The sequence below is a fragment of the Podarcis melisellensis genome (assembly GCF_964234715.1).
Source record: "Podarcis melisellensis genome assembly, chromosome: 4".
Classification (NCBI taxonomy): domain Eukaryota; kingdom Metazoa; phylum Chordata; class Lepidosauria; order Squamata; family Lacertidae; genus Podarcis; species Podarcis melisellensis.
In genome coordinates, this window is record NC_138531.1 from 19,999,733 (window position 1) to 20,023,160 (window position 23,428).

General features: G+C 49.4%; 1 protein-coding gene across 4 annotated transcripts; it reads left to right on the forward strand.

Moving 5' to 3' along the window:
• Positions 1–13,062: 13,062 nt before the first annotated feature.
• LOC309368546 (uncharacterized protein) lies at positions 13,063–22,577 on the forward strand. Of its 4 annotated transcripts, none has more exons than XM_081908692.1 (9): positions 13,063–13,212; positions 13,863–13,939; positions 14,342–14,373; positions 14,509–14,625; positions 14,754–14,833; positions 14,978–15,071; positions 15,170–15,253; positions 15,341–15,445; positions 22,077–22,577. In XM_081908692.1, exons 1-9 carry the CDS (start codon positions 13,202–13,204, stop codon positions 22,311–22,313), a joined length of 837 nt encoding a protein of 278 aa, XP_081764818.1. In that variant the 5' UTR covers positions 13,063–13,201; the 3' UTR covers positions 22,314–22,577. The 4 variants fall into 4 exon arrangements, with proteins under 4 accessions (XP_081764818.1, XP_081764819.1, XP_081764817.1 ...); XM_081908693.1 differs by having other exon boundaries at positions 13,065–13,939; positions 22,077–22,128; positions 22,345–22,575; XM_081908691.1 differs by having other exon boundaries at positions 13,065–13,939; positions 22,077–22,576.
• Positions 22,578–23,428: the final 851 nt, after the last annotated feature.

The window sequence follows — 23,428 nt, forward strand, 5'->3', positions numbered from 1 at the left end:
CGTAGTACACGTGTCAAATCCCTCCCATTTCCCTGATCCAGTTATGTCCATATGTGCTCAGATCCCTAACTGCACCAGGAACTGCAGACTCAAATGGATACCATGTGTACTTTTGGCAAGGCCCAAAAGAGGATATCCCCATGGAGGGATTGGTCTGTATAACACATGCTCAGTCTGGTGGCCTATCACGCATATAGGGGACTGAGCCCTTCACTCCATCCTATTCCTGAACGGATCATCTCTCTTTGGTGGCTGCTGACTTGTTTTACACACACACACACCAATGACAGATCTTGTGGTCTCACATTTAACCAGCGCCCTGCACAACCTCAGGTTGCCATACCTCGAAGACCCAAAAGATGATAGCCTGAGCCGCTGCCAACCCGAGCTGGGGAAGGAGGTGTGTGGGTAAAGGCATGCAGGGCCACCGCTGTCGTGCCCATGCGCCTCTTTGCCCAGCTTGGGCTGGCAGAGGCCATGGCATGAACAGCAGCCTGTGCCCACACCCAAGCTGCCTGCGTCTGAGCCCAAGCCCAAGCCACTGTCATGCTTCTGAGAAATTCTATCCCTCCCCCAGTAGCAGCAAGAAGCAGAGAAAAAGAAGAGTTCTTACTAATAAGTTTATTTAATCATCACCATGAGAGACAAAGGAATGGAGTTTATCTGCCGTTAATGGCGTTGCTCCAACTGAGCTCCTCCTGCCTCTCTTCCTAGCTACAGCAGTTCCCCTTATGGTGGCCACCAGAGGCTAATTGTCTCTGAGTCCTTTGCTCTTGCACTCTTGATGAACGCCGGGTTCTGGGAGAAGGGGGGTCAGAAATACTCTCCAGTGATAATGTGTCAGCTGGCTGCTCTGCCTCTGTCTCCCCCTTCTCTTCTCCCAACACCTCCCAACTCTTCTGTTCAGCTGTCTCTAAGCTGTGACCTCCCTCAAACCATGCTGTAATTCAGGCTTCCTCAACCTCGGCCCTCCAGATGTTTGTGGCCTACAACTCCCATGATCCCTAGCTAGCAGGACCAGTGGTCAGGGATGATGGGAACATTTGGAGGGCTGAGGTTGAGGAAACCTGCTGTAATTCAATACTGCCTTCCTCTTCTATGGAAGCTTCAGGAGAAGGGGGGATGATCTCCACCATTCCTTCTCAAGCTCATCCCCTTCAGCCCAGTCCCTGACAGCCACCCAAGCCACATGCCCCAAACACCAAACATTTCCTTTAAAATGTAAAAATCCACTCAAATAGGCATGTTGGCCACCCAAAAGAGGGCATTTCTGGGTTTTCCTGGATGTATGTTGACCCTAAGGTAAAGGTAAAGGGACCCCGGCCATTAGGTCCAGTCGTGGCTGATTCTAGGGTTGAGGTGCTCATCTTGCTTTATTGGCCAAGGGAGCCGGCGTACAGCTTCCGGGTCATGTGGCCAGCATGACTAAGCCTCTTCTGGTGAACCAGAGCAGTGCACAGAAACGCTGTTTACCTTCCCGCCGGAGCGATACCTATTTATCTACTTGCACTTTGACGTGCTTTCAAACTGCTAGGTTGGCAGGAGCAGGGACCGAGGAACGGGAGCTCACCCTGTCGCGGGGATTCGAACCGCCGACCTTCTGATCAGCAAGTCCTAGGCTCTGTGGTTTAACCCACAGCGCCACCCGCGTCTGCAACACCAAAATTTGGCACCCCTTTGCTACTCCATTCTAAATCATAGTTGTGGCCTTCCCGGTGGCACCCCAGAGACTCCACACCCAGTGCAACTGAACCAGTCCCACTCTGCACAATTTGCCTCTGCACAAACACACCACCCAAAGGTAGGATTACCCTGAGGAGGACATGTGAGAAGAAGGTGAATTGCTGGGAGGGGCGTCATGCAGGGAGGCTGGCATAATGAAACGCCCTAGGCAGAGTCTATCTTGTTGGTGCAACTGTATTATTGACCTTCCCACCATCTCACCCCTGTCTCCCAGTGAACAACAGCTACCCACCTGCCTGGAAGCTAACAATCTGGCAATCTGGCAAGCTACTTCTGACCTAATCCTCAGCAGTGCAACCTTGTCCAGAACAGGTCAAATACCACTTCCAAGCAATTCACCAACAGTACCTGTCTTGATCTCGATTATCTTGTTAGCCTCAATCCCACCCAAGTTAGCCGACTCCAGGCACCCATTTTGGGCTCCACCACTACTCATGGTTCAGATGAAAAAGAGAGAGCGAGAGCTGGGTGTTCTCTGCATATCAGTGTCACCCAACTCCAAACCACAAGTTAAGCCAGTATTAATACATGACCAGTCAATGGAAGGAGATGCTAGGCTTTCCCATCTTCATCGTTGGCTGTTGCTAGTCCAACAGTTCCAGTGATCTCCGCAGGCCTATACAGCCTTGTTTTTAAACAGCTGAAACCCCGCTGATTTGCACGTTGGATGGAATAGGAGATGTAGGCGATGCTGACTCCAGTTCCCACACTCTCCCATAACCAGCTGACCTGTGGAATTTCAAGTATGTTGATTGTTGCATTGCAAAGGAGAAACATGTGTGGACATGTGCATTATTCCAGCTAGGAATATGTGCGCCAATTCCTGCATTTGCTTCCCGGTGGTTTTGGGGTGTTGCCTTATGTTTAAAGATGGGAACAGAGGGCGTTTCTTTGGCACCAGAAATGCGAATGTGACCTGAGACGGTTTTCTTGACACTCGTCCTGATTTATTTCATCGCTGCTTGCAAGATAGATTCGTAATTGACAGAGACAGGCATTTCAGTTGAAGTCAGGACTCAAAAGCATCTGTCTATGGGCTTGGCAGGCTAGTCTCTGATGAACAAATACGACATAATTTATTGATGGACAACATGATAGCATCAGATCTGTCTATGGGTAGAACTGTGCTCAGATTACTCACTGTTTTGCACAAATGTTTGATTGTATCGAAAACTACCTGGAGTAAATCCATTGGGAGAAAGTTGGAGGACTATGCAGTTCTTCATCTTTCTTTCCATGTGTTTGCAAGTGACACTGATATATATATATATATATATATATATATATATATATATATATATATATATATATATACATATATATATATGCAGGTTTTGGTGTCCTCGGGTGTCTTCCCGTGTAAAAGTTGGGGTGTCTAGGCGACGTTTCGACGAGGTCTATATATATATATATTCCCTCAGGCACTGATGTTTACTTCACTATAGAAACACAACTGTTAATATAGTCAAGCACCTGGTCAAAGATGAAATGCTGAGCCCTCAGCAAAACAATAGAAGGTATTGTTGGTGCACTGTGCAGAAATTGCACACAACAGTTGAAGCCAAATTTGCATACCTTGTAAACTGGCCATAAAGCTGAGCCTGTCACATAGGCAATCTCTTATTTATTCGTATTTTCTTCCAACTGGAAACATGGAGGCAGGACTCAGTTGATAGCCATTGGGTTCCAAGTTGTGTAGACTCAGTCTAAACTGATTCTGAAATTCCTCTACTGAGGCGAGTTGGTAGATTTCTATTAACGGAGTTTTACAAGTAAATCAAACTTTAATTTCATACCCTCCAACATTTCTCCACTGAAAATAGGGACGTCCCATTCCATAATGATAATTTACTTTTTATACCCCACACACCTTACTGGGTTGCCCCAGACACTCTGGGCGGCTTCCAACATATATAAAGACATAAGAAAGCATTAAAAAGAAACCTTCCCTATACAGGATTGCTTTCAGATGGCTCAGGAGTTGGATAACTCCATACCCTCCAACAGTTCTCCAATGAAAATAGCCACATCCTAAGGAAAAGTGGGACATTCTGGGATCAAATCTGAAACTGGGATGGCTTCTCTAAATCAAGGACATTCCTGGAAAATAGGGACACTTGGAGGATATGTAATTTTTTCCTGGGCATAATTATGATTACCAATGGAAGTGTGTTTTCCATGTTAATTTTGTCTCAAGTTAATGTGAGGCCTCTTCTAATACCTGGCAAGTTACCTGTTCTGGGTGGGATTGAATTCCCTCTAAAGGAGCAAGTTTGGGGTTACATCTCTTTCACTGGAAGCCCAAGTGTCTCATTATCCAAATATATAACAAGCAGACTAGTTTTCCACACTTGCATTTAAGGACGGAAGCAGCATATTCAGAGCTATGCAATTTCAAAGTGTTTGTGAATTTTGACTTTGACATATGCCCTTTGGATATATGCAGCCAACCACTTTACCAGATGAATGGCAGCACGATGTTGAATTGCTTTGGAGGTGACCTACCTTTTCTTCACATATTTACCACAAATTCATCCAGCTATAGATGTTCTCTGATGGCTTTAGCATGAGGGTTGGCTTGGAGTTCAAGGCAGAAGTTGTGGTTGACCACATCCTAGCAGACAAAATATAATTGCTATATTAGGATCTTATACATATTTCAGTAGATTCCCTATAAATAATCCCCAAAGCTCAACTCCTTTACATGAAATATATTCAGATTTTGCCCTTGGAAAATAAGAGAGAAAGATGGGGCTGGAATCCCTGATTCAGCATTTACTGACCACATTGCCATATTGTAACTTTTATTTGACTCAAGCAGGGATTGTTATGCAATACCTTGAGGATTTACTATTTATTTATTTTAAAAATATCCATGTCACCCTTCCGTAAGATCTGGAGCAAAATATAACCAACCAGCACACTCTATATTTCAACCTCTCTCTGCCCTGATTTTCCATCTCCCCACCCCACAGTCCAGTTCTCAGCCAGCATCTTGTAGAACAACTCAGAATGTTCAGTCCTTATTGGGCTGTTTGGCTGTCTCCCTCCCCCTGCTAAGGGTTCTTCTTCTCTCTTTTGGCAATTAACCTTTGGGTTCACTCAGCCCTACAGATGTGGATGGTGGCACTGATCCACACTCAGGGAATCAGTACTAGGGAATTAGCATTTACCAGCCTTCCCCAACCTTTTGCTCAGTGGCATAGCATGGGTTACCAGTGCCCAGGGCTGCACAGAGGGATGGGAGGGAGGGAATGCATGGTTAATGGTCAAGGATGATAGGAACTGTATTCTAAAAGTATCTGACAGCACAAGGTTTGGGAAAGGCTAGCGTACATAGGCTATACTGAGGAGATGCTACTTCGTATGTCCTTAATTAGTGTAAAATTTAGTTTTTAAAAAAACATCCCAAACCCAACAGGGAATTTGTGGCACATCTGGGTGGCAGCAGGAAATCCTGTGGCCATAGAGTCGATTCTGCAGGGATCCCTTGCCTCAGCAGAACAGGCCAAATGACAGATTTTATGTACTTTATCATGCAATAGAAAGACATTTGCTTCTGTTTTGAACATTGTTTGGGGGTGTGGGGGGAACCATGACCATCACTGTTTCTGGAGTACAGTGTTCTTGATATGGCATGCACCTTTAAAAATGCATGTTTGCTGGCTGACATCTTGGGGTAAACCCCTGAATTACAGATGATCGGGCAAGCTATGTAACAACATGCATACTTTCAGATCTATTAAAGGGCAGGAGCATTTTCTATGGATAAGATAGCCCAGTCCATGAGGTCTATACAGACTGGCTAAGAGTCATATTTGGTGACAACACTGATATTTTAGCATCTTGACCATTTGGGAAGACCCTTCTAGGGTTGAAACATCTTTGGTCTATAGCAATATTGTTGGTGACATTTTGCTGGCCATATAAGATGATGTTCTGATGTAATTTTATATTGCCATGATTATAATAATGAGATTTTAGATTGTATTTGATATATATCTTCTAAATTTGTGTGTGTGCGTGTTAAATATGGATTTAAACTTCTTTGTTTTTTATACATTAGGAAAGTAATTTGCAGGTCTAGAAGCTCAGGCCCAATTTTGTACTTTTGTTCCCTTGCAAATGGAAACCATGAATATGACAATCGCATTTGTGAAAACATGTGTAACAGACAAGTACACTCACTCAGGTGCCTGTTCAGTTACTGTTCCCTGATGGGAATAAACTTGGTGTGGCAACTTGAACTGTCTACCATGTAATTTGTGAAACAGCCTTGAGCAAAGTAGAATGCATTTTCTTCCTAGTGCATAAGCTTAGGATCACAGCCTTAGTGATCTGAGCAACTTAAGATTATGATACACTGCCTACCTTGTAGGACCATAAAGAATCGCAGGAGAAATTTCTCCTTAACGATCTACTGATAAGGTGATGAAAGTATGAATATCCCTGCTGGAAAACAAGCATGCAATGACATTCCGAGATTGCATAAACTGTGTTTCAAAAGCGAGGTATTGGCATTTTTACAAAACCATATGTACTCTGAAAGAAGGGTTAGCTCAAACAATGCCAAATATGTACCACAGTAGAAAACAAATATTTGCCTAAGGTGCTGAGCAAGCAGCAATAAGCAAGCTCAGGTAAGATCCATTCATAGGCATTTTTCTCTCTCTCTTGTAAAGAGCTTTCCCTGAGCTGCAGCATTAACACTGGAGTTCAGTGTCATGGCTATGCTTTTTCTTTTTTAACTAGCAAGATGTCATTGTCGGTACGTGTGTTTTGAGAAAAGCCTTCAATTCATAAAGAGCCCTGAGGGTGCAGTGCATTCTGCGCAGAGACAAATTCACACACACATACACACACCATGCCCTCAACAGGACAGTATCCCCAAGGACATCACTTTACCTATTTCAGATATGAAAGAATGGGAACCATTTATTTATATGGGAAAAACACCATTGGGTTTATGGCAAGCAAGAGCTGCTTCTGGCTTCCTGCAGTGAGCTCAGTCACCAGCAAGAATGAACAAACTTCTCTCTGTCTCTCAAAAGAAAATACGAGAGTTTCTGTTGTATCTGTTCATTCTAGAAGGGAACCTGAAATGTTCAATACATTTTTATTTATTTTATTTTTTGCTCTGACCTTATTCTTTCTGGTTAGCTCCAGCAAATCTTGCAAGGTTGAGCAGCTTGTGTACAGCTCTGGGGAAACAGATTTGCATAAATATTTTCAAACCAGATCAGGAATATAGCCTCACCATTTTCCCCGTGGGAACTGACTTGTAATCATTGCAATGCCATGAACGCAGGAATGATGCACATCCAAAGCTAAAGGATAGGGGAAAGAACCGAAATCATTCCAATGAGGGCTGGGTATACTCAGTCGTGCCCGAATACTGACTGTTTATAGAAACAGAACCTAGAAATGAGGGAATGGAATGGAGTATCCTAGAATGGAATGGCCAGCTGACTGGCACTCTGAACAGCCATCCACACATTTTGTTGTGTGTCGAGGTCCCCAAGCCACCCCAAATAAAACACAATTCACACATAATTTTTGTTTAAGGTTTTTGGCATAATTTTGGCCACAACTTTATTAAAATACAAAAAAAATGTGAGTGGTTGCTGAGGCTTTGGTTGCGACTATCTGACCCCATACGGGGACAGACTGACATTCGCACGCACGCAAAAGTCAGAAAGGGGAAACATTTTGGGGAAAAAGATGGAGCTGGGTACCATGCCCTCACCTCTCCCCAAATGCTCCCAGGGGCTCTTGCGTGGCCCTAGCCCCTTGACAGGTTTCAGACAAAAGCATGGCAAGCCCCTGGATTCCTTTAACGGAATACTCTTGCAGCAGCAGTATTGGAGGGGCAGGCACAGCCAATCCATGCCCCTCCACCAACCAATTCATAAAACCAATGCTTAACCACAACCTTAGAAGTTGTGACGATTTGCTACGCAGTAGGCAAAAACCAAATGGCACCAGCCAATCAGCCAAATGGCCAAATTCCTACCAGGCCCCTGCCCCAAAAGCAGACGACCCCGTGACAGGCATAGCAAGGTCAAGCGAACAACCCTAAATATAGGGAGGGTGGGTGGGTGATCCGATGCGCGCAGCGAAAAGAGGAAGCTCAATGCTGCGCGCAGGGAATATAAAGCTTATGGCTGTCAACCACAAAATGGCAACATCAAATTCTCCCCAACGACAAGATGAGCCCAATCGCAATGGTGGCCAACTTATCTTTCCCGCCAGCAACAGTGGGATGTCTTGTAAGACCCCACCACAACACGTGCTCTCCATGAAGGAGAACACGCTTTGTAGTTCTCACTTCTTTGCTTACATGTGAGAAAGCAAAAGAGTACTCAGCTGAGGAGTGGGATAAACCTGTTACCTGCCTCCAGTGACCCTATCCAAATAAGAACCAAGCTTGAAGAAGGAGAGGCAGGCTGACAAATCTAAAAAGAGAAAACGCAGAAGGGGAGGGGAATGGAAGGGGGGGAAGGAGAACAGTTTGACAGTGCCAGAAACAAAGTGGTGAACTAAAAACAGGGATTTATATACAGTTTGGGACCAGGCTGATCTTCCAGCCCTGGTGGTCTTGCTTGGATGGAGGGACTGAAAATGACCCAGCCGTCTTTCGTCCCCTGGCTGATGGATGGGGCCATAGTGTACTTCCCTTCTGCTCTGCAATTGGAGCCAAGTGTTCTTCCTGGCAGGCAAGGAGGAAACAAACTCATTGCTTCTTGATGGATGGGGACAAACTTTCTTCCTCTGGCCATAATGTTCTTCCTGGGAGGCAGAGGCTGTGGCCTCCCTCGGTCCCTTGGCCAATGGCAGAGGCCAGAGTGTACTTCCCTCAAGGTCTGATGTCTGAGGGCAACAGGCAAGATCATGAACACATGGAGAATATCTCCGGTACTATTAAATATGTCAGCATTCAAATACTTCATAATGGAGTTTTGTAATAAACCACACACACACACACTCAAAATTCCAGATGGCTGCATTGGTTCAGCAGAAGAATTATCTCCAAGCAAAAGTAGAGTACCTTCATCAGGACCAAGCAAACTGCCACAATAAATCCTTATGCATTGAGGGCTGACCCATACATTGAGGATTGCTAAGGGCATTGTCAGGGACTGACTAGGTAAGGTGGAGTGGTAGAAACCGCCTGACCGAGAGCCATCTCAGGGAAAGTGCAAAGAAAGAGAATTTGGATCTGGGATCCTGGTGGTGGGCAACCGGACACACCCCAGAGGAAGGGAAGAGCTGGGATGGACTGGGAGCTTGGAGGATGAGGAAAAGGGGGAAACAGGCAGGTGCCCCAGCACAGAGCACAGAGAGGAGTCAGACTTAGCAGCTTTACAGAGCCCCCCGGAACAGTGTTTCTGCTGGCAGCCTGGCAGCTCATCCTATTTGTGACATATAACAGAGCAGAGAGCCAAGCAGAGACAGAGAGGGTCCCTTGGAGCTCGCCATAGACAGAGGGAAGGGCCTGACGCAGAGGGAATGGAGTGAGGTCGGAGGTGCAAGACAGCTGAGAAGCTGCTTGCTATGCTGGAGTTTATCGCTCGAGTCTCCATGTGTTTTCTGTTCTGATTCATTAATAAAGGGACTAGGTAAAGGTAAAGGTAAGGTAAAGGACCCTTGGGTGGTTAAGTCCAGTCAAAGGCGACTATGGCGTTGCGGCGCTCATCTCGCTTTCAGGCCGAGGGAGCCGGCGTTTGTCCACAGACAGCTTTTGGGGCATGTGGCCAGCATGACTAAACTGTTTCTGGTGCAACAGAACATCATGATGGAAACCAGAGTGCACAGAAGCACCATTTACCTTCCCACCACAGTGGCCCCTATTCATCTACTTGCACTGGTGTGCTTTTGATCTGCTAGGTTGGCAGGTGCTGGGACCGAGCAACGGGAGCTCATGGGATTCGAACTGCCAACCTTCCAATTGGCAAGCCCAAGAGGCTCAGTGGTTTAGACCACAGTGCCGCCTGTATCCCTTAAAAGGACTAATTGCAAGTTAGCAGGGGTTGCCTTCTCTCTCTGCTCTGCAAAGTGTGCTACGTGTCAGTTCCCTTGACAGGCGTGGGGGATGTCAATCCCATGTGCAAAAGTTTGGCACAAAGCAAGCTAGTGTAAAGTTACACCATATTGTAACACATTCAGCAGCAGGGCTTCTGCTGTTGCTCTGCCTAAGCATGGCAGAGGGGAAAGAAACCTTTAAAATAGTGTTTTATGTTGGGTTGCCCGATCACATGACTGAGCAAAACGGGCTTGGGATCCAGCCTAAATCTCCTTTCACTTCTCACACACTGCTCCTCCCTTCCGAATGTCCTTTTTGGGGAACTTTCACACAGTGGCGTAGCGTGGGTTATCAGAGCCCGGGACCACATGGAGGGTGATTGGGAGGGTGGGAAACAGGCAGAGTATGCATGTGCATTTAACTTTCTAATGGCTTCCGCATCATCCAGGAGCTTGCAGCCACCAAGATAAGAAAAAGAAGAGTTGTTCCATTGTCTGGAGAGGTCACTTCCTGGTTCACATGTGGAAGCCATTTTCAACAGAGCCCAACAACAGAAGCATGCGGCTGAACTCAGACAGCTCCAGGTGTTGAAATTTTGTGCCCCCTAGCAATTTTGGGCCCAGTGCAACCTTTCTTGAGGCTCCCCCCCCCCATTACACCACTGCTTATACCAGGGGTCTGCAAACTTTTTCAGCAGGGGGCCAGTCCATTGTCCCTCAGACCTTGTGGGGGCCAGGCTATATTTTGAAGAAGAAAAAAAATGAACAAATTCCTATGCCCCACAAATAACCCAGAGATGCATTTTAAATAAAAGGACACATTCTACTCATGTAAAAACACGCGGATTCCCGGACCGTCTGCAGGCCAGATTTAGAAGGTGTTTGGGCCTGATCCGGCCCCCGGGCCTTAGTTTGCCTACCCACGGCTTACACCATAAATGGCTCCATCAGCTTCAACTCAGCCAGCTGAGCTATGACTGAGCTGGGATGAGCAAGTTATGCTGGCATATCTTCAGCTGAGCTGGGGATGGGGGCTTAACACCAGCTGAGTTGGAAATCAGCCCACTGAGATCCACAACATCATAAACTGCTCATCCCAGCAGGTCTTCCCACAGAGCTGTCCCTTCCGATTTTTGCAGGAAGTGGCTTTGTTTTATTCGGCATTCTAAATGAGGACGTGGATTGGGCTTAGATTTAACGTCAGCTTTTCAAAGACTTTCAACATGAGACTATCTAAGGAAAGAAAAAATCACATCTGAGCATGTAGGGGTTACCTTAAACCAAGGGCATCAAAGCATTAGTCATGTTCAATTTCTGACTCAAAAGTTGAAATGTCAAAAGAAAGACTGGTTAGTATTTCTGAAAGTATATGGTCACCTTTGTATGGGTATAATAAACTGTATCAGTCAGTGGCAGAGGAAGGGGGTGGGGTTGCCCCAGGTGTCATCACTGAGGAGGGTGAAAAAAATATGAGGTTTCCTTTCCTTTCCTTTCCTTTCCTTTTTTTGAAAAAAAATGGGCTCACTTAACTTTTTAGTTCAGTCAAGAAACGTAACAAAATGTGGCTGGTACTGGATGCCACACTGCAGAGGCCGGAACTTACCACAGGGCCTGCAGCGCAGTGGCGTAGTGTGGGGGGTGCAGGGGGGGCCGGCCGCACCGGGTACAACATCTGGGGGGCGCGTTCGCACTCGCAGCTCTCTGCCCCCTGCTAAAATCCACGGGTTAGGGGGCGCAAATTACTTTCCTTGCCCCGGGTGCTGACAACCCACGCTACGCCACTGCTGCAGCGTGCCCAAGCCACACGTCTCTCCTGGGGGTGGCTTGGGGGCTTGGGGGCCTGCAGGCTCTGCACTGCCTGAAACGGCACCATGGGACTTGTGTCTGCCCTCTGCCTCTCCTTCAGCCACCTTACAGCTGAGGGGGAGGCGGCAAAGAAGCTCCACACAGCGCTCCCTGGCCCCATGTGTGGCTTGCCTTGCCCCCATTAGGCTGCTCGCCCCACCCCACAGACTGCACCCGGCACCCGAGCAGCTAGCTACACCACTGCGAAGAGCCCTGCTGAATCCCATCTGGAACAGAATCCTGTTCTCACAGTTGCCAGGTAGATGCCTATAGGAAACCCTCAAGCATATACCTTCCGATACGTATTTACCCACCAGCAGGATCTTGCACCTTTGCTAGTGCTGTGTACAAACATTTGAAGTGCACAATATGATTGCATCCTGCCCTTCCCCACCCCAGTTGTGCGGCAACTGAAATGTCTGTGGGTCCTTCCAGCTGGAGCCTGAATACTGCAAACTGGCCGTTCAGACATTGCAAATGGGACATTGGCAGCAGGGATGTTGTTGTTGTTTTTGTTTGTTTTTTCTGTGAAAATTGTTTTTCTGTGAAAATTGTGAAACTGAATATAAAAGGAATGAAACACAGCCCAGCATTTTGATGCTGATGTCATGGGGGTGTATGCGAGAGCAGTGCCAATCCCACAATAAAAACCTGTCTGGAAGCAACCTATAATATACCAGGATGTGGCAAAATAGGGAAACGTACCTTTTAACTCTTCAAAACTGCAGCTGCAGCGCATCTCGCCTTGCTCCCTCTTGCAGCCCTCAGATATTGGAAGATGGCTCTCCTCTCTCCTCTTCTCCAGGCTAAACATACCCAGCTGCCTCAACTGTTCCTCATCAGGCTTGGTTTCCAGACCCTTCACCATCCTAGTCACCCTCCTCTGCTCACCTTCCAGCTGCTCAGGTGCCTCCAAGTTTTGACAGAGAAGCATCACCTGTCAGGAGGGGCCAGGTCCAGGTGGAGGGGTTGCCATGGTGACAAGGACCTGCCCTCCTTTGTGACATCTCTTGCTCTTCCCTTAAAAGCCTCTGACTGGCAGGCGGCCATTGTGGGTTAGTGAGGAGAGTCAGGAGAGAGAGGTAGTGGTGGTGGTAGTTGTAGAAGAGGAGAGGTTTGCTTGATATTTTTCTTTTTCTTTTATTTATTACTTTTATTTTATTCATTTTATTTTATTTATTTTTATTTTATTTTTTATTTTACCTTTTTTATTTTAACACTTTTATTTTATTTTTATTTTTATTTTTATTTTTATTTTTTTTTATTTTTATTTTATTTCTTTTATTTTTTATTTCTTTCATATTTGTGCACATTTGTGCGCATCTGCACACATTTGTGCATATTTGCACACATTTGCGTGCATTTGTGCATATTTGCACACATTTGCGTGCATTTGTGCGCATTTCATATATATTACTTTTGTTTATAGAGAAATAGTTAGGGGTAAGTGTAGGGTTAGGGTGGGGGTTAGGTTTAGGGCTAGGGCTGGGTTTGGGGGTAGGGGTGGGATCAGAGTTTGGGATCAGGCTTGGGTGGGAATTTTAGATAGGTAGTTAGCTTAGACAGGAGGGGCGGATTTTTCATCAAGAAGATGTGCAGGCTGTAAGTACCATTCCTTTGCCTTCTCTTGGTCTCCTGGGGGCAGGGTGTGAGTCCTGGGGTCCCCTCCACAGCTTTAGCTCTCTGGTCCACCAGGGAGCTTCATGGCTGAGTGGAGATTTGAACCCTGTTCTCCCAGGTCCTCCCAGTCCAGCCCTCCAACCACTCCACACCTCTGCCTGGCTCCATTTTGCATCTCTCCAGCTGCCCTACAACATTAGCCTTCTCCTCCTTCCTGGGGGTCTCTCTGGCTCCAAGAAAGGCTCTACCCCCTTCCTCATGTTCTGCTCTTCTTCTGAGTCATCTTGATGCTCGGAGGACCCTGCTAGAGGTCTCCTCCCTCTCCAGGAAGGGCAGGGCTGTCCTAGGAAGACGATGCAGAGCAGCCCTTTAATAGCTGGCAATGCTTCTCTTTCCTTTGGGCTGGAACTCTTGAACCCATAGCATTTGGGGCCTCCTTTCTCTCTCTGCCAGACATTTGTGCTCTGGGCTACCTCTTTCCATCTCTGCCGATGCCCTTTCAGGTCGCAGAACTGCAGAGAGATGCCAGGAATTGGGCCAGACACCCCTCATCATACACACAAACACACACACAAACACCCTGAATTGGGACTGCCGGCTTCTGAGTCGCTCTCTCTGTTCGTCTCTTCTAGGTTCAGGCGCTTAAGGCGCCTGATGAGCTGCAAGAAGGTGGCCCCCCTAGAAGTCCTGGAGCAGCCCACGGTGTCGGGTGAGCAAGTGGCCCTCCTTTCGGGGACGGAGGAGGGCAGGAATGGGCTGGGGGGTGCATCTAGTAAAAAGATGCACAGAGCCAGATGGCTGGATCCAACCCACCTATCTGCGACAGAATCTGGAAACCCAACCGCCCCCCCCAGCAACCACCCCGTTTTGTGGAGTCTGATGGGAGAATCAGGAGGTTGGGCTGTGGGGTAAGGCAGGGGGGCAGTTGTCAGCAGGAGGAGTATCTTCCCTGGGGAGCCATGTTCTGGGGGCAGGAGGTCAGGATTGGCCCCCAAGGCCTGGGGTGTCCTTCTCCTGTAGTAGGACTTGGAATCCAGGAGAAAACTCTTGGAAAAGCCTTGTAAGGGGCTCAGGGAGGAACTCACTTGTCCCCATGTCCTTCTCTTTGCAGATGTGCTGGGAATCCACATCCCTTCCGTTGCGGTGAGTATTGGATAAAACGAGAGCCGGGAGGGGATCCCTCAGACCTGCCCCCCCTCTTGCACTCCACTCTGCACTCTCAGATGTGGAGGAGCCCTCCCCCCACAAGGAACTGACAGCCTGACTTTTGCCTTTCAGCTGCTTGACAAAGATCAGCTCCAGCTTCTGGGCATCATCCAGGACTGCCAGGCAGCTCGGCTCAGGGGGCTCCGAACCCTGAAGTACTCCAAGGAGGAGACTGCCAAAGCCATTCTGGTGAGTAGTGGGTCGTGTGAGGGACCCCCATGAGGAGGGAGGGGCAGAGAGGGGCTAGCGTTTGGGGTTGGAGCCGTCCTCTGGAGACTCCTGGAAGGAGCTGACTTTCCTCCTCTGCTCTCTTCTAGAACATCCTTGGCCACTTGGAGTACTTCAGAGATCGCCCCCTGAGCCTGGCCCTGGCCTTCGAGGCCCTCCTACAGTTAAGGTGAGTGGGGTCTTTGGGGAGGGCAGGGCTGCAGGGGGACAGAACTCCAGGGGGAGCTTTGGGTGGGCAAGTCAGGCAGGAGGGAGAAGGGTCAAGGGAGACTTGGAGGAGGCAGTGTCTAACCCCTTCCCTTTCTCTCTCCAGTTTTATGAGACCCCACTTCAGTCTCTCTATGGTGAGTTCAATCCTCCATAGAACAACAGAGGCAGTTCTGGGGAGCGCAGAGGAGGACAAAGAGGTATGTCCTCTGCTTTAACTTCTCTTTGCACAGCTCTTTCTTCTTTTTACACTCTTACAAAATTTAACACTCAACCTCTCTTCTCTCTTTTCCCACAGGAACTGAAGAGGCCATTTCAAAGCCTGCTGGGGGGTCTCCTCCTAGAAGCCCCCAATACTAGCACCCTTCTCCAGTTGCTTACCGTAAGTATCCTGATAGCACCAGGAGTGGTTTTAGGGTTGCCTCCTGTCCCTTACCCAACTAACTGTCCCATTTGTTTCATCCCGCAGGACCTCCGATATTACGCCCTTTTGGGGAGTGAAGACCAAAGGAAATTAGCGGCCAGCAGCATATCCCTGCTGCTGGCCCTTTCACGAAGATTCCCGAACCTCAGAGTAAGTATTTTGCTTTCCTGTTGTCACGGCCACCCAGGACGGGTCCCAGCTCACAAGAGACCTCACTCCGTTGCAGTTTATTTACAGGAAAAGTTTATTGAAGATTTCTGCTTCTCGTACAGTTCAGCATCGTGGCCGTACGTCTGTCACGTTAGACCGCTGAAGTCCCCTCTGACTCCTCCCCTCTTCCACACCAACTTAATAGCCTGGCTCTAGACCACCTCTTCCTCTCCTTTCTTTTCCGCAGGGTCTTCCTGCCCCCCTGGGTTCCCTCTCTCCGTGACTCGCCTGAGGCTGAATCCTCTGCCGCCTCTTCCCCCCTCCTTCTGGCTTTGGGGCCGGGCTCCTCCCCTGAGCTCTCTCCACTTCCGCGCGCCTCTACGTTTGAACTTGGCGCGCGTACGTTGCTCCTGACCTTTCTTTCGACCGCTACACCACCCTTTGTTCTGCTCTCCACCCTTTCCGGCTGAACACCTTGCTCCAACCCCCTTTCTCTGTTCTCTCCTAATCCTGCTCCCTCCGAGAGGCTGACGACTCCACCCCCTTTACTCCGTTCCAGCTGAGACGCCTCTTGCTGCGTCTGTCTTCCACTGGGCTCCTCTCCGCTTCTCCCTTCTCCTCCCTTTTGCTTGATTAAGGTAACCCCCTTTTGAGAATCCTCTGACTCGCTGCTCAGACTCGTGGATTCCCTTAGAATTCCGTCATCTTCTTCCTCATCCTTCTGCCCCTCCTCCCACTCGCTCTCCGTCTCCTCTGTCATCTCCTCCTCTCTCCCAGAAACCCTGACATCCATCCCCCCCTCGAAGCCCCCCCTTCCCCCCTCCCGCTCGCCGGGTGCAGGTTGAGGAAAACGTGGTTCTTCCGGGGTCGGTTCAGGATACAGGTTGTCCACTTCAACGTTCTCCTCTGGCAGCTCCGTATATGTGTGTTCGAACTCGGGTTCCCCACCCAAAGACATCACAGTCTCTTCCTCCATCACTGTTTCTCCTGGCGCTGCCTGCCAAGGACCTACCATCCATCTCTGACTCCATGCCTCCCTTGGCTGATCCACCCACCAACAAGGGCCTGTCTCCTCCCCCCCCAGTCTCGGATCCCTGGTCGGGCTTGTTTCGGGCGTATGGCCCTCGGGCGAGGAGAAACCCTCGAACGTGCTGTCCGACAAAGTAGGCGTGAAAAGCCAATCATCAAAATACTCCTCGGGCATGGGCTTGTGCGGAAAAAGTGCATGGAACTCCTCCTTCAACAGGGGTTCGTCCAACGCGTAACCCGGCACCCAGCTATTGGCAGAGGCCGGAGTGCCTTCCCTGGCGAGAAAATATTCAACTCCCTCCTCCCCCCATCTCGAGTCCAGTATCTCTGTGACCTCGTTAAGAGGTTCTGGTCTTGGCGATTCCCCCCTCTCAGGCGCCCTCCTACGTGGCTCTGGGGGTGCTCCTGACTCTTGAAACCTGTGTGGGGTTTTGTAGGGAGTGAGCACTGACCTATGAAAGACCGGGTGCACCCTGGAACCCTCCGGAAGGGCTAGACGAAAAGCCACCGGATTGATCTTAGCCTCAACTTGATATGGCCCTAGCTGCCTGTGTCCTAACTTCTTCTTGGCCAATGACCTGGCCGGCATCGCGTGGGCTGCTAACCACACCCAGTCCCCAACCTGGATGTCCTCTCCCGCCCTCCTGTGCTTATCGGCCTGCACCTTATACGCCTGTTTTGCCAGCTCCAAATGTCTCCGCAGCTCCTCGTGCACCTCTTGCAACTCCGCTGCAAACTGGTCGGCATCTTGAGGCCCCCCCCCTCCTGGTGCCGCAAATCTCGGGAAGGTCCTGGGATGACGGCCATTGTTCGCGAAGAAAGGCGTCACCCCGGTGGATGCGTGTTTCGTGTTGTTGTAGGCGAATTCAGCCATCGGCAGATAGTCCACCCACGCCGCAGGTCGCTGGTTGGCGTAGCACCGCAGGTACTGCTGCATGATCGCGTTGACCCTCTCCGCTTGACCGTTGGTTTGTGGATGCCTCGCCGATGTCAGGTTGATTTTGACGTGCAAGATGCCCAGAAGCTTTCGCCAGAAAGTGGAAACAAACTGGCGCCCCCTGTCGGACAAGACGGACTGCGGAAGTCCATGCACTCTGAAGACGTGATCGATGAAGAGCTTTGCGGTCTGTTCTGCCGTCGCCACCTTGGCACAAGGGATGAAGTGCGCCATCTTGGTGAACAAGTCCACCACCACTAACACCGCCGTCTTACCTCTGGAGCTGGGCAGGTCTGTAACAAAGTCCAACGCTACCCTCTCCCACGGTTGCTGCGGTGTCTCCAGCGGTTCTAGCAATCCCGCCTGCTTCTGGTGCACTGGTTTGGACCTCTGGCAGATATCACACCTGGCGACGTAGTCCGCCACCTCTCCTCTCATCTGGGGCCACCAAAAGTCTCTAGCCACCAACTCCATCGTCTTCTCTTTGCCGAAATGGCCTGCACTAGGGGCGTCATGCAATTGTTGCAGAACCTTGGCTCGAAGCTCGTCGGTGGGCACGTAAAGGGCACCCTTACGAGTCAAAAGTCCATCTTGCAATTGAAACTCATCGTTGTCTCGCGACCCTCCGCGTAGCTCCTCCATCTTGGACTGTGCAAACTGATCCCTTTGCAACGCGCGTCGCACCGCGTCCAGGTCGACTGCGATGGTAGCGCACGTCCACGCCTGCGGTGCGAAAATGTGCTTTGCTGCGATTGGAGCTGCTTCCTCCAAGTATTGCGGCTTTCGGGACAGCGCGTCTGCAATAACATTGGAGTCTCCTGGGATGTATTCTATTTTGAAGTCGAAATCCGCAAAGAACTCCGCCCAGCGCATGTGTCGCTGGGTCTGTAACTTAGCCGTCCGCCAATACTCTAAGTTCTTGTGATCCGTGCGGACTTGCACCGTGTGCTTGGCTCCTATTAAGAAGTGTCGCCACGCTTTGAAAGCTGCATGAATGGCCAACAACTCCCTGTCCCATATGGTATAATTGCGCTCCGTCTTGCTGAGCTTCCGGGAGTAGAACGCACCCGGTCTCCAGTTGCCTTGTGAATCCTCTTGCAAAAGAACGGCCCCAACCGCTCTGTCTGACGCATCGGTCTCTACCCGCATGGGTCTGCCGGGATTCACGTGGAGCAGCTGCTCTTCGGAGGCGAAAAGACCTTTAAGCGTCCGGAAGGACCGCTCCGCTTGTTCGGTCCAGACGAACTTCTTCTTCTTGGAACTGAGGGTGTCAGTGATAGCCGCCGTCGCGTTCGCAAAACCTTTAATAAACTTGCGGTAAAAATTGGCAAAGCCGATGAACCTCTGGACCTCTTTCCGATTTCGAGGGCTTTTCCAGTCCAACAGCGCTTGAACCTTAGCCCTGTCCATGGCCAGTCCCTCGTCGGACAACTTGTAGCCAAGGAAATCAACCTCTCTGACATCAAACTGGCATTTTTCCAACTTGGCGTACAGCCTGTGGTCCTTCAGCCTCTGCAGGACCTCCCTCACGTCCTTATCGTGATCCTCCGGCGATTCCGAGAAAATCAGGATATCGTCGAGAAAGCAGACACACTTCTTGTAGAGGAGACCTGCTAGCACGTGGTGCATAAATGCTTGAAAAACGTGGCTGCCATTTTGGAGACCGAAAGGCATGACTCTGTATTCGTATGTGCCCAGAGGGGTGAACATGGCGGTCTTCCACTCATCTCCTTTCCGGATGCGGATGAGATTGTAAGCTCCACGTAGGTCCAGCTTGGTGAAAATCTTGCCCCTCCTGACGGTCGCTAAAAGGTCGTCAATCTTGGGCATGGGGAAAGCTTTGGGCTTAGTCAAGCTGTTTATGAACCTGTAATCCACTATAAGCCTTTTTTGGGGCGTGTTTTTCTTCTTCACAAAGAACACAGGGCTGCCACCCGCTGCTTTAGATTCCTGGATGAAACCTCGCTTGAGGTTATGGTCTATGAACTCCCGAAGCTCTTGCATCTCGTCTTCCGACATGGAGTACAGCTTGGCAGCAGGCAGTTGCGCCCCTGGCACTAAATCAATCGCGCAGTCGTAAGGTCTGTGAGGTGGCAACTTGTCAGCTTCCTTCTCACAGAAAACCTCCAAGAAGTCCTGGTACTTGTGAGGCACTGTTTGCACCATACCCAGATGCAACTGCTGCTCGGCTTCTCCTCCCTGATCGGTCTGAAAGCAATGCTGAGCACAATACGATGAACAAAAGGTGATCTGCCGCTGGTACCACGCAACCGCGGGACTGTGCCTCTCCAGCCAACTCATGCCTAACACGATGGGTGTGTCCGATAAGTGGGTGACATTGAAACTAATAAGTTCTCGATGGTTGCCAATCTGCATCATCATGGGAGGGGTTTGCTGCACCACTTGCCCCCCCAGCAACTTCCTGCCGTCTACCGTGACCACGTTTAGAGGCGTCGTTGCAGGCAGGAGCGCCATGTTGTGCTGCTTAACGAACTGCAGTCCCACGAAGTCGGCGTTGCTTCCCGAATCGATCGTTATTGGAACCTCGAGGAGTCCCCCATCAGGCAACTGGAGTGTTGCTGTGAGCAGAACTGCCGGTCTGGGAGGCAAAGGGTCCACGCTCTGCAGTGATGCTGGGGGCTTGTCTACAGATCCGCCTGGCTGAGCCCCAGTAGCTCTGCTTCCAGCCAGGCACTGTCGTTTCCCTGAAGCTGCTCCCCTGGTTGCACCTCTGCTGTTACAGTTGCCAGTGCTGCAGTGTGCTTCTGGAGCCTCTGGGGGCACTCTTTCGCCATATGGTGCGCACTGTCACAGATGTAACACTTCCTGGTTCCTCTAGGAGGCTTCGCTTTGGCTGCACCAGGGACAGGGCTCTGGGATGGCTTCTGAGCCCTAGCACCACCAATCTCCATTGGCTCCTCGCTGTCCTTCCCCATTGGCGAGGGGTGCGCACGGCTGAAATCCCTGTGCACAAAAGGGAGAGTCCTCGCTTGCGCACGCGCTTGGGGCCCGTCCTCCTCGTGCCACGGACGTCCCTCATGTCGAATTCCAATAGCTAAAGCCCGGTGCACCACGTCTTCTAGGGTCTGGGGTCTGTCCCCCCTAGCGATCTCATCCTTGATGGGGGGGCTCAATCCCTCCCAAAAAAGATCTCTGACCGGCTTACTGTCCTTTGGCCAATCTAAGGCGGTGAGCAATGCAAAAAATTTAGAGTGGTATTGGCGCACAGTCGCTTTCCCCTGCCTCAGCCCGTGCATTTGACGGCGCGCAATGTCCACATCCACAGAGGATTGAAAACAAGAATCCATCGCTTTGATGAACGCAGTTGAATTGCGACGGGCCGGTCCATCTTCGCGCCACAGATTGCGTAGCCAAGCCCTGGCCTCCCCATGCAGGTGCGAAACAATGAACCCCACTTTCTCCTCCTCATCTTTAAAATCGTGACGGAGTAAATGCAGTGCATATACGACGTCCGCTCTGAAATTGGGATAGTCTTGCAAGTTGCCATTAAAATGCGGAACCAGGGCACCCCCCCTCCGTCCAAGCGCAATGCCCTCCGCTCTGGAACCTGGGGCCCCCGCCCTGTCCGCGTGTTCCCACCTTGCCTGCAAATCCTGGCACGTCTTCTCCAAGTCGTCATTCTTCTTCTGCGAAGCAATGACTGCCGATGTGAGAGCGGTAACCTGATCCCGCAGTGCAACCAGCTGCTCCTCAGCGCTCATGGCTGCTCCCGTTCGTGAGCTTCGCAAAAAAAAATTTTTTGCTTTCTGAGAGGGGACTTACTGTCACGGCCACCCAGGACGGGTCCCAGCTCACAAGAGACCTCACTCCGTTGCAGTTTATTTACAGGAAAAGTTTATTGAAGATTTCTGCTTCTCGTACAGTTCAGCATCGTGGCCGTACGTCTGTCACGTTAGACCGCTGAAGTCCCCCCTGACTCCTCCCCTCTTCCACACCAACTTAATAGCCTGGCTCTAGTCCACCTCTTCCTCTCCTTTCTTTTCCGCAGGGTCTTCCTGCCCCCCTGGGTTCCCTCTCTCCGTGACTCGCCTGAGGCTGAATCCTCTGCCGCCTCTTCCCCCCTCCTTCTGGCTTTGGGGCCGGGCTCCTCCCCTGAGCTCTCTCCACTTCCGCGCGCCTCTACGTTTGAACTTGGCGCGCGTACGTTGCTCCTGACCTTTCTTTCGACCGCTACACCACCCTTTGTTCTGCTCTCCACCCTTTCCGGCTGAACACCTTGCTCCAACCCCCTTTCTCTGTTCTCTCCTAATCCTGCTCCCTCCGAGAGGCTGACGACTCCACCCCCTTTACTCCGTTCCAGCTGAGACGCCTCTTGCTGCGTCTGTCTTCCACTGGGCTCCTCTCCGCTTCTCCCTTCTCCTCCCTTTTGCTTGATTAAGGTAACCCCCTTTTGAGAATCCTCTGACTCGCTGCTCAGACTCGTGGATTCCCTTAGAATTCCGTCATCTTCTTCCTCATCCTTCTGCCCCTCCTCCCACTCGCTCTCCGTCTCCTCTGTCATCTCCTCCTCTCTCCCAGAAACCCTGACACCTGTATTCAGTTCTTTGGTTGCTTCCATCCTTCCTGGGTGGGGCTGCTTCTCTTACACCCATCCAGGGTGGGGTTCATAGAGTCAACTGTCTCATATTTGTCTTTCCTCTGCAGAACACAGTAATTCGTCCGGAGCTGACATGTTTCAGGAATAATCTGAAAGAAGGTAAGCCCCACACCTTGGGGACAGTGAACTCCCTTGTCCCTTGTTTGCCCAAGACACACCTCCCAGGTCTTCTTGCTGGGAGTCCTGCAGGACCTGCTCCCTGCCTGGCAGGCCTTTCCCACCTGGCCTGGGAGGGCACCACCCAGACTGACTCCAGCTACAAGAAGCGGAGAGGACTGAACTGATTTTCTCTCTTTTTCATTCTTTTCCATCCAGATGACATAATCGTTGAGGAGTTGTGATTTTCCTCCTTGAAGAAATTGCTGATCTATTTGGACATCTCAACTGGCCAAAGACTGGCAGAAGAAGAGGCACTCACTGAGAATCAGGAGGGGGACAGATGATTTAAGCAGCCATGAAATATGGACTGAGATTGGGCAGAACAAGAAAGAAAGAAAGAAAGAAAGAAAGAAAGAAAGAAAGAAAGAAAGAAAGAAAGTTTTTAATAGATTTTGAATAAACGTGCAATAAATTGTTACTGTTTTGAATTTCATTGTATTATTGTCTTCTTTTCTGTTGTTGAAATAGCATGAGCATTTTTTGCTGCTGCATCACTCCTCGGGTTGACTCATGTTAAGCTTGTGGTCAACTAAGACCCCTAGATCCTTTTCCCTTGTACTACTAGCAAACCAGATATCCCTCATCTTATATTGGTGCAGCTGGTTCTTCCTGCCAAAGTGCAGAACCTTAGATTAGTCCCTATTGGATTTCTTTTTGTTTTTGGTCATTTATGATTAAGTTATTAGGAGGGAAATGGAATTAGGAGTCATTTTCATCAAAGGAATTAAGGCAATTTATACAGATCAAACTGCAAACCTGATTGTAAATAATGCCATTACAGGAAAAATGTAAGGTGTAGAAGGGGACAAGGCAAGGATGCCCCCTATCACTGCTTCAATCTATATCAGCCCTAGAGGTTTTGGTGCAGAGGATAAGAAATAATTCTGACATAAAGGGGATATGGGTGGGCCAATGGAATTATAAGATAAAAGCCTTTGCAGGTGATGTGGTGTTTTCTGTAGAAGAACCATTGAGAAGTGTACCTAAGTTATTACCATTTTCAGAGTTGGTTACATTATTGGCAACTACATGAAATATACAAAGAAGATAACAAGAAAGGATTTAGCTAGATGACATGCAGATTCCAAAAGGAAATTGTAGAAGGGAAGGTGAAGCTGCTGAAAGGTGGATGTAGTAGTCTGTTAGAATGGGAAAGAAAAGATGAAGAGGTGAAATCAGTAATGATTAAATGGGCACAGGATATGGGTCACAATATAATGTTTGAACACTGGGAAAGATT

Excerpts from the sequence above, each read along its gene's own strand:
- LOC309368546 (XM_081908691.1), top strand. The coding sequence starts at position 13,753 with ATGCCAGGAATTGGGCCAGACACCCCTCATCATACACACAAACACACA. Across the intron at positions 13,940-14,341 it reads GGAGCAGCCCACGGTGTCGG|ATGTGCTGGGAATCCACATC; the intron begins GTGAGCAAGTGG and ends TTCTCTTTGCAG. Across the intron at positions 14,626-14,753 it reads AGACTGCCAAAGCCATTCTG|AACATCCTTGGCCACTTGGA; the intron begins GTGAGTAGTGGG and ends GCTCTCTTCTAG.